Below are 13,292 nucleotides of genomic sequence, written 5' to 3' on the forward strand. Positions count from 1 at the left end.
CAAACAAACGTTTACACGCTATAAAGTTAAATAGCTGTCCCTATCTGCAGCTTTGGTTATGTATCCATAGACTTAAACACTAGCCTCATCCTCACTCCCAGATAGCCTAGCCTAGGTTAGCATTGTTTACCACTAGCCTAGCCTGGATTAGCATTGTTTACCACTAGCCTAGCCTGGGATAGCATTCAATAGGTCTGCTTGTTTACCACTAGCATAACGTGGGAGCGAGCTGTCAAACATTGATCGCCACTCCCGAGTGACTCAGCCGGGGTCACTTCTGCCCCAGATAGTTCACTACAGCTGGGATGTGCCGACAGAGACACCGCGTCCCCAAACTCTGCTAACGTTAACCCGGGCCTGGCTTTAGTTACGGGTTTTGCTATTAAAAGATCAAATCAAAGATTAGTGTTTTTTAGTGAGCGGTTTAGTCCTATGTTCTCTAATGGAGGATTGTTACAGTTGTTAGGAAAGAGGATTTACGCGTGGTCGAGGACAGGTATGGGCTGGTTGAATGGTGTTGTGTGATCCGTCTTAAAAGATAGTTTAACAGCTGTGGTATGTTTCCTTTTTATACACTGATCTTGAATCAATATGACCTCTAACCCAGTAACTGTCACAATTATTTAGTACAACGGGTTGATCGATCCGTCCACTTTAGACACACTGACATAATTTGTATTCGTTAAATTACGTTCAATTGGAAATTATGTAAGTGCTCACATATCAGAGCAAGGGCGACAAATGGAGAAACGATATCATAATAAATTATTTAAATCCGAAAAATATATATAAACTACCAAAAAACATCTTACAACTTTTAAAATAACTTGAAGGCGAACAAAATATTAACTTAAACAGAGGAGAAAGAAACAGGTTTTGGCATCAGTTGAAAAAGAATAGCTGGACTGTATAAACATTTAATATAAGTACCATCTTCTTCCAAGTACCAAGTTCCTACTCAATATGTCGCCATGGTCGTGTTCAGCCTAAATATAATGAATTAGTAGGACTTTCTCAGTAGATTTACTGTTTTCTTACTGACAGATAAGAGCGCCAGCACACTCGCTTTGTGCGCCATGGGGAACCAGTGCAGTAACAATCTGGGGATTCCCCCAGCGAAGGGCCCTTACCCGGTGGGATGCACCGACCTCATGGTGGACCACACGACAAAGGTAGGACCAGGCCTGATGCGCCCTTTAACACCAGCTGCTGAGGATGGAACCCGGTTAAATACATACGGAAACACATGAGATACATACTGGAATATATATTAAATACATACAGGAATACATACTGGAAACATTTAATACATACGGAAACACATACTGGAATATATTTAATGTATCCAAAAAAACATGAGATACATACTGGAAAATATTAAACCCAGACTACAATTCATGCTGAAGATAGTTAAATGAAAGAATGTCTTGCCTTCAGTTTGACCCTCAGCTGAATGCATTGGAGGTCGCCTCATTATTGAGATGTATCTGGGCTCATTGTACGTCGCTGAAGGATCTGAAACGCTGTACAAATATCATTACATTTTATTAGCTCTGCATGATCTAAAAATTGAATAATTAACAATGTGTTGTTACTTTAAAATGCTCACTCCTATACATGTATGCGGTCGAATCAGGCAGCAGATCGAGGTCTCCCCCTTACCCTCTGGTCTCCCCCTTACCCTCTGGTCTCCCCCTTACCCTCTGGTCTCCCCCTTACCCTCTGGTCTCCCTCTTACCCTCTGGTCTCCCCCTTACCCTCTGGTCTCCCCCCTCCCTCCCCCCAGGGCACCTTCTTCCGGCTCTACTACCCCTGCCAGAAGAGGGAGACGGGCGATCGCCCGGACTGGATCCCCTGCAGGGAGTACTTCAACGGTCTGGCCGACTTCATGAAGATCAACCGCGCCATCAGCGAGAAGATCTTCAACTACCTCTTCGGTAGGCCCTCCAGCCACAGAGGCTCCCATTCCATTTCTGTCCGTCCCGATACAGATTCCTGACCTCGAGTATCGGCCGATACCGTGTATAAACTGATACAGCCTTTTGGAATTACTAATAGCACCTATTATTATTATTATTATTATTATTATTATTATTATTATTATTATTAAAGGGTTCTCTTATGATGACAGCAATGTATAGTCGGTTCCCTTACCGTCCACAATATCCTTTTTCAGAACTAGATCATTTACATTTATACATTAACGACTGCAGTATAACGCTGCACGTGGGCTGAGGTTCTTTGCCTGTGAAGTACATTAGCTATTCACCCGATGGTATCGGATCAGCTTATGCATTTGCATTCTCGCCGATACCGGAATTTCGATACTGGTATCGGTATGGGACCAGCTCTGCTTCAGCACACACTCAGGCCTACAGATGAAACGCTTCAGAGCAGTTTGAGGTGAGCCAGGTGGCTCGGCCCCGGCTCACCGGTGGTCCGTCGTTCTGTCGCCTCAGGATCCTTTAAGATCCCCGCCTACCTGGACGCTCCCTTCAAGAGCAACGACAAGTGTCCCGTGGTGGTCTTCAGCCACGGCCTGGGGGCCTTCCGGTGAGAGCACTGCTACACCTGCTGGCTACTGCAACACCTCCACCCACACACCTCCACCCACACACCTCCACCCACACCAACACCCACACACCTCCACCCACACCAACACCCACACACCTCCATCCACACACCTCCACCCACACCTCCACCCACACCAACACCCACACACCTCCACCCACACCAACACCCACACACCTCCACCCACACACCTCCACCCACACACCTCCATCCACACACCTCCACCCACACCTCCACCCACACACCTCCACCCACACACCTCCACCCACACACCTCCACCCACACACCTCCACCCACACACCTCCACCCACACACCTCCACCCACACCTCCACCCACACACCTCCATCCACACACCTCCATCCACACACCTCCACCCACACACCTCCACCCACACGCCCTGTACTGTAGTCGTGTACTGTACTCAGGTCGTGTACTGTACTGTAGTCGTGTACTGTACTGTAGTCGTGTACTGTACTGTAGTCGTGTACTGTACTCAGGTCGTGTACTGTACTGTAGTCATGTACTGTACTCAGGTCGTGTACTGTACTCAGGTTGTGTACTGTACTGTAGTCATGTACTGTACTCAGGTCGTGTACTGTACTCAGGTTGTGTACTGTACTGTAGTCGTGTACTGTACTGTAGTCGTGTACTGTACTCAGGTCGTGTACTGTACTCAGGTTGTGTACTGTACTGTAGTCGTGTACTGTACTGTAGTCGTGTACTGTACTCAGGTCGTGTACTGTACTCAGGTTGTGTACTGTACTGTAGTCGTGTACTGTACTGTAGTCATGTACTGTACTCAGGTCGTGTACTGTACTCAGGTTGTGTACTGTACTGTAGTCGTGTACTGTACTGTAGTCATGTACTGTACTCAGGTCGTGTACTGTACTCAGGTCGTGTACTGTACTGTAGTCATGTACTGTACTCAGGTCGTGTACTGTACTGTAGTCGTGTACTGTACTGTAGTCATGTACTGTACTCAGGTCGTGTACTGTACTCAGGTCGTGTACTGTACTGTAGTCATGTACTGTAGTCAGGTCGTGTACTGTACTGTAGTCATGTACTGTACTGTAGTCATGTACTGTACTCAGGTCGTGTACTGTACTGTAGTCATGTACTGTACTGTAGTCATGTACTGTACTCAGGTCGTGTACTGTAGTCGTGTGTGTACTCAGGTCGTGTGTGTACTCAGGTCGTGTGTGTACTCAGGTCGTGTACTGTACTGTAGTCATGTACTGTACTGTAGTCGTGTACTGTACTCAGGTCGTGTACTGTACTGTAGTCATGTACTGTACTCAGGCCGTGTGTGTTTCTCCAGGACTCTGTATTCCGCTGTGTGTGCTGAAATGGCTTCAAATGGATTCATCGTGGCCTCGGTCGAGCACAGGTATCGCTATTTTCATTTATATATTTGTATCAATGTCCATAAATCTCAAGTTATTTATATTATAGTGTTATTAAGTCATCAATCTATCAATTTAAAGCCCCTAATGTCTGCATTTGTTTATAAAACAGCTTGCAATGAAACTCCTCTTAGATTTATTGATCATATATCTTTTACCATTTCTTATTTTCCGTATCTGGACCCCTAAAAACGTAACGCTGACAGGTATCTTAACAAACTAACGATAGAAAGAAGAGCGTTTGGTTCAGCGAAGCCTTTGGGCTTCAGAGACGTGCTCCAGGTCACACACAGCTCAGCAATGACGCTAATCAACCAACATCGTCCTCCATCCCACCAGTAAAGGGGTTCCCTGGTTTATCGAAGGACCCCCCAACGGTGTCGGGGTCCAGCAGACACACAGACTCTCTCTGGGAGGCCGACTGTTGATAGTGGAGAGGCAGAAGAAAAGGCTGCTGTAACAATAGCACATACCAGCTCATCACTTTCCCCTCTTTATTACCTGATAGACGGCAGGGCAGCGTATAGAGCGCCACATAAAGCCCTGTCTGCCCCACGCGCCATGGCTGGGAATCGAGGCTCACCCCCGGATCAGAGTGGTACAGGCCAGGTGGGCGGGGCCTGCGGGTTAGCCTAGCATGATATCTGGGATCGTCACATTGCTAGCCAAGGATCTGGATAAGGTTCCTGTGGGTGGGAATAACAAACTATGCTGCTTTTCCTGTTATTGTTCCAGGAAATGCTCAAAGGTTGGGAAGCTTTGTATTGAATTTGCATAGAGAACAAGGGGAGTGTGTCCTTTGGACCGTCACCAAATGTCTTTATTTAACTTATGAACATATTTCATATTTTTTATTAATAAAATAAATTATATATATATATAATTTTGTATATATATATATATATTTATCTTTTTATCAAAAGCAGTTATGAAAACATTTGAGGTTAAGATCTGAATTTTTCGTTTTTTTCTATTCATTGTTTATTTAGTTAAACATATATATATATAACTTAATAAACAATGAATTGAAAAAAACGAAAATGGCCAGAGTAATGCTTATGAAGTCCAACCTTCCCCTCGGTCTCCCAGGGACCAGTCGGCCTCCGCTACCTTCTCCTACCGCGAGATGAGCGACGCGGAGAAGGCGGCTGGGCCCCTCCCCAAGCCCTCCTCCCTCCCGGTCTCCGACACCCTGGTGGAGGAGTGGATGTACTACAGGGCCCTGGTGCACGGAGAGAGCGAGTTCGAGGTCCGGAACAAGCAGGTAACCACGGCGACGACAACAACAAGGCTTTCCTTCCCAACTGTCAGATAGTGTTTCTCGTAGCCTGGCTGTTGCCAGACCAAGACCAGTCGTAGCTTGACCGTCGGTCTGGGGAGGCTGCTGTCATTTCCTTCAGCACAAGAGGCGTGACCAACGGTCCTAGTTCAACTGACTCTGTTTGCGATTGGCTGAATAACGTCGTTAAACCAGCCAATAGCGCGCCCGGGGGGGAAGCCAGCTTGGTGATTGGCTCCCGCAAAAACGTATCGCAAGCAGAAAGAAATATGTTGATTTCTCGGGTCGGCTCAGGAGGTGGAGCAGTTGTCTTGTAACCGAAAGGTTGCTAGTTCGATCCCCCGCTCCTCCTAGCTGAGTGTTGATGCGTCCCTGAGCGAGACACTTAACCCTGACTGCTCCTGACGAGCTGGCGGTCCCCTTGCATGGTTGACTCTGCCGTCGGTGTGTCAATGTGTGTGTTAACCGTTGGAAGTCGTTTTGGGTAAAAGCGGGCGAACTCCTTCTGCCGGGCGAACTCAAACCGCCGGCAGAACGGGCGGAGCTACCCAGTCTGGTTTCTGGGGTGGTTGGTGTTGGTTTGTTATTGAGTTGAAGAGAGGGGAAGCAGTCAGATGGGCTGTGGTCACATGGGCTGGATCAGCTGGCTCAGACCAATGGGATCTGGGGAGCGATCAGACGTGGTTGAATCTAAAAGCCCTTCCCTGTTTCGGTTTGGTTGTTGGTCGGAGAGGATGCAGGGCAACGAGGTCCTGGTCCGTTATTTTACACGCAATCATCAAAGTATTGACCGCCTCAGCAGTTCAACTTGTGTGAAAATAAATCCACATTTAAGTTCCCTTTTCCAAGGTATTGTCAACTTTATTGTTAAACATGTAAACAACATAACATATACGAATAGTTTACACCACAATATGACTTCAGAAATGTAAGTACACACACGAAATCTGCAATATTAATACTGATATTATTGATAACATTAGTGATCCTATATGCTCCATAACTGAGAGTATATCTCAGGTGAACCTCCAGATGTCAGTTATTGATCATATAGCTCCATACATGCCTCAGGTGTATCCCAGGTTAACCCCAGAATGTCAGTTATTGACCATATAGCTCCATAACTGACTCAGATGTATCTCAGGTTCCCTCCAGATGTCAGTTCTTGATCCTATATTCTCCATAACTGACTCAGATGTATCTCAGGTTCCCTCCAGATGTCAGTTCTTGATCCTATATTCTCCATAACTGACTCAGGTGTCGGGGACCATGATGGAAATAAGTGGTGGCACTTTGTCATGTTTTTCTTCTATCCCTTGGATATGTCTTTATTCCAAATAAATCAAATCAAATCAAACGTATCTCTGGTTGAACTCCCGATGTCTCTGTGCTCCCAGGTGCAGCAGAGAGCCGCCGAGTGTGTCCGCGCGCTGGACAAGCTGTTTGAGATCAATGCCGGGATGCAGGTGGACAACGTGCTGAAGAGCCAGTTTGACTGGACCACACTGGAGGTACGGCCTCATCACGGTCGCCACGGTGACCTCGTCACGGTCGCCACGGTGATCTCGCGTTCACAGCACGTGAAGACCCGATCGCTTTCTCTTCCTCTTTCTACAACTCCACAAATCAGGAACCCAGTTGGAGCCCTAAAGTCGGTCGGTTAAATGGAAGTATTTATTATACTAGTTTCCAAATTTGCTGGATTACGAAAGTATCCGTTGCAGTGGTCAATGACTTTCCTTATTATTCCGCACATATCACATGACATCAGCTGTATTAAGAACAAACTACCAAACCTTCTGATTAGTAGGCACCTAATACTGTCGTGTACTCGCTGGGTTTGAGGTCTTTTTGTTTTTACCATCAGCCACGTTACTACACTTTAATACCTTCCTAACTCTTTTGTGCAATCCTGCTAATAATGATAATAAATGATCCACAATAATGACCTCCACCCTAGATATCAGCTCATATCATCTATATTACCAGCAGGTTGGTGATCTCATAGTACCCAGAATGCAGCATTCCTCCTGGCTCTGACATCATAAACTGCTCTATCTTATCACCAGGTGTGAGGCTGATGAATCATAACAAAACCTTTCAACATCCTCCACTTGTCATTTCACAAGGGGTAGTTTCTCCTCAGGTGTACAATGGCTTGATCCGACCCCTGCCTACCGGATGGTTCAGTCCGTCATGGATTGTTCTTATCAAACACCCGGGTGGACACTCCCACTGGTGATGTCACGGGGACAGATGGTTTGTGTAGCATTGTAGCAACATAGCCTCGTATAGCCTCTTATCATAGTGTATCGGGGAATGGGTTAACCTAACATCGTGAGTGCTTGGCACATGGTTCTATGAACATCCTTACAGTATTACGTTAAGTCGCTTTGTATAAGCCCCCCACGCCCTCACCTCGCCCTCCTCCACAGAACACCATGGACCTGTGCAGGATCGCCGCCGTGGGACACTCCTTCGGGGGCGCCACGGTCATCCAGTCGCTGTGCCAGGAGGTCCGCTTCAAGTAGGTGCACCCCGAGAACCGGGCTCTGGAGAACCGGGCTCTGGAGAACCGGGCTCTGGAGAACCGGGCTCTGGAGAACCGGGCTCTCTGGAGAACCTGGCTCTCTGGAGAACCAGGCTCTGGAGAACCGGGCTCTGGAGAACCTGGCTCTCTGGAGAACCTGGCTCTGGAGAACCAGGCTCTGGAGAACCTGGCTCTCTGGAGAACCGGGCTCTGGAGAACCAGGCTCTGGAGAACCTGGCTCTCTGGAGAACCTGGCTCTCTGGAGAACCGGGCTCTCTGGAGAACCGGGCTCTGGAGAACCTGGCTCTCTGGAGAACCTGGCTCTCTGGAGAACCGGGCTCTGGAGACCTGGCTCTGGAGAACCTGGCTCATAAAAGCGTCTGCTAAATGCCCTAATTGTAATCAAAGCTGGTTGTAAATTGAGTCGTCTACTGTCAACTGTTCAGTCCTCGGAATCGCGTAGATATCTGAAAAAGCAAAGATAGAGATGGGCAGATACTTCGTTCATAATAAATGGACAAAGAGTGAAAGTCAATAAATTAATTAAATATCGCATTCCAACACTCCTCCGTGTTCCCACGGTCCAGATGTGGCATTGCCCTGGACGTGTGGATGACCCCCCTGGACGAGGAGATCTTCCCCAAGGTGAAGCAGCCCATCTTCTTCATCAACTCGGAGAAGTTCCACTGGGCGGGGAACATCAGCCAGATCAAGAAGCTGGACTCGGCCGGGATCCAGAGGAAGATGATCACCATCCGGTGGGTGGAGGAGGAGGAGAGACCCGGGGGTCCCAGCCTCTTTAGACCAGGACCCCGAGGAGGTTCTGGTGTTTACGTCCACACAACAGCGGCCCCGTAATGTCAATCCTCTAGGGGCCGTATCGCAGGACACCGGTCGGCGCGGGGCTCAGGAGGCAGAGCGGGTCGGCTGGTAACCCGAAGGTTGCTGGTTCGATCCCCGGCTCCTCCTATCTGAGCGTGGAGGTTTACCCTGAGCGAGACGCCTCGCTCTGGCACACCGCCATGTGTGTGTGAATGGGTGAACGTTGGCCCATGTTGTAAAGCACTTTGAGGGCCCACTGGTTAGAAAAGCATTGTATAAATGCGCTCCAATTACCATTTAAGACACCAAGGGATAAGTACTATTTAGCTTTTGGCCCGAGTCATTAGGCGTTCGCTTCGTATATACTGGACCTTTTTATGACAATTTTCAAACCTTTTAAATAACTTTAAAAAGCGTCAGGGCATCGATCCCATCAGTGGGTCATCAGAGGGTCGGAGGTCGTCTGCAGACAACCGCCGACCTTCAGAGATGATCTAGGCTTCACTGATGAGTTTAATGCCCTGATGCTGATTTGGGCATGAACGTGATTTGGGTCTTCCCTGACGTGCCCCCACTGCTCTAACGCCCACAGGGGGGCGGTCCACCAGAGCTTCCCGGACTTCACCTTCCTGACGGGGAACTGGATCGGGAAGATGATGAAGCTGAAGGGGGAGATCGACCCAGCAGTGGCCATGGACCTCAGCAACCGGGCGTCGCTGGCGTTCCTGCAGAGGCACCTTGGTGAGCCAAACTATATATATTTTGCCCACCACAACCACAATACTGTTTGAGAGGACAATGTGAAGATGTGAATGGCATCTGGCTGTTAACCGTAATAGTCTGCAGCTGTGGCTCATAGGCTAATTGAGCCACACCCATTCTGGTGCTCCTTCAGAGGGCCAGAGTTTTAGACTGGAGGTGGGCTTGAGTTGTGCAAGTGACTCGACGGTTGTTCCAGTGTTTCCCCTAGAATTTTTTTTAGGCCCGGTGGTAAGAGCTGATAGTGTGATTTGTTATAAATATTTCACGGGATGCTAGAGTATTTTCGTTGGACGGGGGGGGGGGGGGGAGAGGTATGCTATCTCAATATCTACATATTGAGATAGCTGGTGGTGAGCTTAGATGGTTATGATATTATGGCTAATAATAATAATAAAAAAAAAATAATTAAAAAAAAAATTTTTTTTTTTTTTTTTTTTTCTCTTTTTCATTTTTTTGGCCGGTTGTTGGCCTGGCGGGGGCGCTCGTTGGCCTGGCGGGCCGCCAGGCCTGAACAATGGTAGGGGAAACACTGTGTTCTATTTGTTTAAAGTAAAAATATGCTTTTTAACAACAACCATGTGCGTCGAGAAAACTCTTTTTCACAGACAACTTTATTTTTATTCAGGCATAGGTTCAAACAAGAAGGTTTAAGCAGCTCCGAAACCCACTCACCCTAGGGCAGAAACAAAACAGAACACGTTCGACATACAGACCAGGACAAGGACCGACCAGTGTCTAGAAGAGACGCAGAGACGTGGACTGGGATCGGGTCAAGACAGACAAACATTTAGAATAATGGAGAACACAGTCTTGGCCAGCTGTAGGGTCGAGGTGAGCCTCACTGACGTAAGAGAGGCTGCTGTCGGTCTGCAGGGGTTGACAGTCAATCCAGATGCCTGTCATTGCATTAACATTCAGGGCATTTAGCAGACGCTTTTATCCAGGGCCACTTACAGTAAGTAGATTTGTCTGATGACAAATTCAACTGATGAATGTTGGTACCCAGTATCTTTTCAGCTGGCGGTCGAACGCCTCAGCTAGACGATCCTTCCTGCCCCCTGTAGTATACAGATATTAACAGAAACCACCCCAGCTGTAAGTGAACTTAGTGCTTTTACCGTGCAGGTCTGAACAAGGACTTCAACCAGTGGGACCCCCTGATTGAAGGGAAGGACGAGAACCTGATGCCTGGGACCAACATCACTCTGCTGCAGTCCTCCATCTAGTCCACCGCGAGATACAGGGGATCACGGGCCACTTCCTGTCCCTAACCGACCACTTCCTGTCCCTAACCGACCACTTCCTGTCCCTAACCGACCACTTCTTGCCCTTTGTTCCTGAGTATCTGGTGCTTGGGCGTTAAAGGTGCATTTTGTTGGACTTAGCGGCATCTAGAGGCGAGGTGGCAGAATTGCGACCAACTGAATATGCTAACCCCTAACCACTTCCTTTCCGACGACCTACGGTGGCCTGTAAGGGGCCAGCACTCTGAAATGATGTCATGTCCACGACTACATCGCCAAATAGCAAGTGATGGAGTTCCTTGATTGATTTATAAATTGTATTTTAGTTATTTATTCTGTGAAATTATAGGTTGCAAGTAAGATAGCTATTATGATTACAAATCTTTAAACTTGTCCTCTCTAGAGCTGCTTGTCCCTTCTGGGCTACTGTAGAAACATGGAGGTGCAACATGCCGCCTCCCTGGAAGAGGACCCCCTTCCTAATGTAGACATTAAGGGCTGATTCTTAGCTCACCAAAACACTGCTTATTTTCATGGGATTATACACTTTTTAATGCATACTTATGTATATTATATTCCATTACTGCCAAGTCAGGTCCGCTAGACGCCACTACATTCTATACACTACACCTTTAAATGTAGCCTGTTCTGGCCGATAGTGTCATGGCAGCTAATGCCGGTATGCCATGCTACACACTGTGTAGTGGCTAACAGGAAGTGAACAAGGAGTGCATGCAAAATACAGGGATTGAATCACTTGTGCTGTGTTCCAATATCAATACTTCCATGAGTACACTTAAACGTAGTACACTATCCGCACTCACTAAGTGCGCTGATTTTCAGATGTCAGTGTTGTTCCAAATCGAATACTCCGTGGTGCACTTACCGGAAATTACGATCACGACTGCCGCCGCGGCTCCTCCCCCGCAATAAACATCCCGATTTGAACGGTGAACTCTTTACGCCTAAAAGCTATAAAAACTACAAAATGAGTCTATTAATGCAGGCTATGTGGAAAATGGGCCGACGTTGGCTCAGCCTGGCTCCGCCCTCTTCCGCTACGTAGCCAAGATGGCTGCCGTTGAGTACGAAAGGTGTCCATCGATCCACAGTTCGCGATTTGACCGTTTTGAGTACACCATCCGGGTCCATTCAGTACACTTATTTTCGCCCGATGTGAATTGGAACACGCTAGGTACTCAATCTAAGGCTAGTATGGATATTGGAACACAGCATCTGATCCATTCGCCATGAACTGTGCCCATCAGACCTCCATCAAAGTCCCACCAGTGTATCATCAAAACCAGGCAAATTGTACCTCACATTAACAGTATAAGGTGTGAGGTGGATTAAACATAGACCTGTTTCACCTAGCAGCCATATTGGTTAGTTGTATGGGGAAACATGAGTCCAAATAACAAATGCATTTTAAATGATACGTGGGTGAGTGAATGGACCCTAAGATTTAAAAGAATGCATTGAGTTTTCAGGGGTTTTCTAAGAGTGTAGGATTCCCCACCCAACAAGGCTGTTGAATAAGGTCTACTCAAATCCATTTCAGAATGCACCCAACGGTGACATCACAAGTGGGAGTGGCCAGCTCTTGGTTGACCCCGCCCCTTGTGAGGTCACTGGAGTATATTCTGAGGGCTTGGAAAACCCCAGGGCCTCTTGAACGGTGCTGTGAATGTACGCTGTCCTCGCTAACCTGTGTCTCAGACACGCAGCGACCACCTGTGTGGGGCCTGTTCGATGAAACGTAACACGTAAGGTCCGCTGCTGGTTCTCAAGAAGACACCGATAAACCCGTCAGAGGACCGCTGTGACACCAGCCCTCGTAGGGTGAGGGACGGATGAAAGATCACTGAAATGTGCCGTCGTTGAATCCCTCAGCGTCACTGCTAACGTCCACGAACGCACTAGTCTCAGACATCGTGTTTAAGAAACAGGCAACCTAGAAATACCTCTGAACGTGTCCTGATGTGGTTCAGGTTGAAGTGTGGCTGCATGTGCATTACCCTTTCATATATATTCATTTGAAGTATGATTTTTAATAAAATGTGACTGGACTAGATTTGTATACATATATATCTTAAGATGTCAAGTGAAAATCTGATACTTTTTCTAAGACTTGATTATACTTTAGCAATGACCTGGAAAAATAACACTAAGAATGTGCCTTAACTGAAAGTCTGCGACCAGTCCATGCTGGGACTTCTTCTCCAATAAGCCTGTCGTTCTCATCCAATTCTTTCTGGGAATCACCTCATACAGTGAGTCATGTTTCATTTGTACACTACAGAAACCAAATAAAGCTCAATGTAAAATCAATCTGCAGCCTGTTTTGTTTAACTGTACCCCGACTCTACCAGTCATGTCTTGTGAGCTCCTTTCAAGTAAGGGCTTGCTCTTGTCATCCTTTTGCTATCACCCCACATCCGCTTCAACGTATTTGATCCAGCTCAGATTATTTAAACAAATGCTTTTCTCTGATTCGGCTTGGTGAAGTTTGAGTCATTACGGAGCAGGTAGGGTACCTTACAGGTCCACGTCTAGGGGAGAGGGTACCTTACAGGTCCACTTCTAGGGGAGAGGGTACCTTACAGGTCCACTTCTAGGGGAGAGGGTACCTTACAGGTCCACGTCTAGGGGAGAGGGTACCTTACAGGTCCACTTCTAG

At 47.3% G+C, this 13,292-nt stretch overlaps 1 protein-coding gene across 1 annotated transcript; it reads left to right on the forward strand.

Annotated features, from left to right (window-relative positions):
* Nucleotides 1–94: 94 nt before the first annotated feature.
* pla2g7 (phospholipase A2, group VII (platelet-activating factor acetylhydrolase, plasma)) lies at nt 95–12,962 on the forward strand. The gene is made up of 11 exons (XM_056581317.1): nt 95–496; nt 1,045–1,172; nt 1,787–1,937; nt 2,460–2,553; nt 3,891–3,959; nt 5,065–5,239; nt 6,652–6,765; nt 7,690–7,781; nt 8,372–8,542; nt 9,199–9,347; nt 10,494–12,962. The coding sequence occupies exons 1-11, from the start codon at nt 433–435 to the stop codon at nt 10,592–10,594; spliced, it is 1,308 nt and encodes a 435-aa protein (XP_056437292.1). The 5' UTR covers nt 95–432; the 3' UTR covers nt 10,595–12,962.
* The last annotated feature ends 330 nt before the right edge of the window (nt 12,963–13,292 follow it).

This window comes from Gadus chalcogrammus, chromosome 21, assembly GCF_026213295.1.
Source record: "Gadus chalcogrammus isolate NIFS_2021 chromosome 21, NIFS_Gcha_1.0, whole genome shotgun sequence".
NCBI classification, from domain to species: domain Eukaryota; kingdom Metazoa; phylum Chordata; class Actinopteri; order Gadiformes; family Gadidae; genus Gadus; species Gadus chalcogrammus.

What these genes read in the sequence shown, in the direction of transcription:
- pla2g7 (XM_056581317.1), top strand. Translation starts at nt 433, where the DNA reads ATGTTCTCTAATGGAGGATTGTTACAGTTGTTAGGAAAGAGGATTTAC. An exon ending in GATCTTCAACTACCTCTTCG is followed by an intron (nt 1,938 to 2,459) that starts GTAGGCCCTCCA and finishes CTGTCGCCTCAG; the next exon opens with GATCCTTTAAGATCCCCGCC. An exon ending in TGCCAGGAGGTCCGCTTCAA is followed by an intron (nt 7,782 to 8,371) that starts GTAGGTGCACCC and finishes CCCACGGTCCAG; the next exon opens with ATGTGGCATTGCCCTGGACG.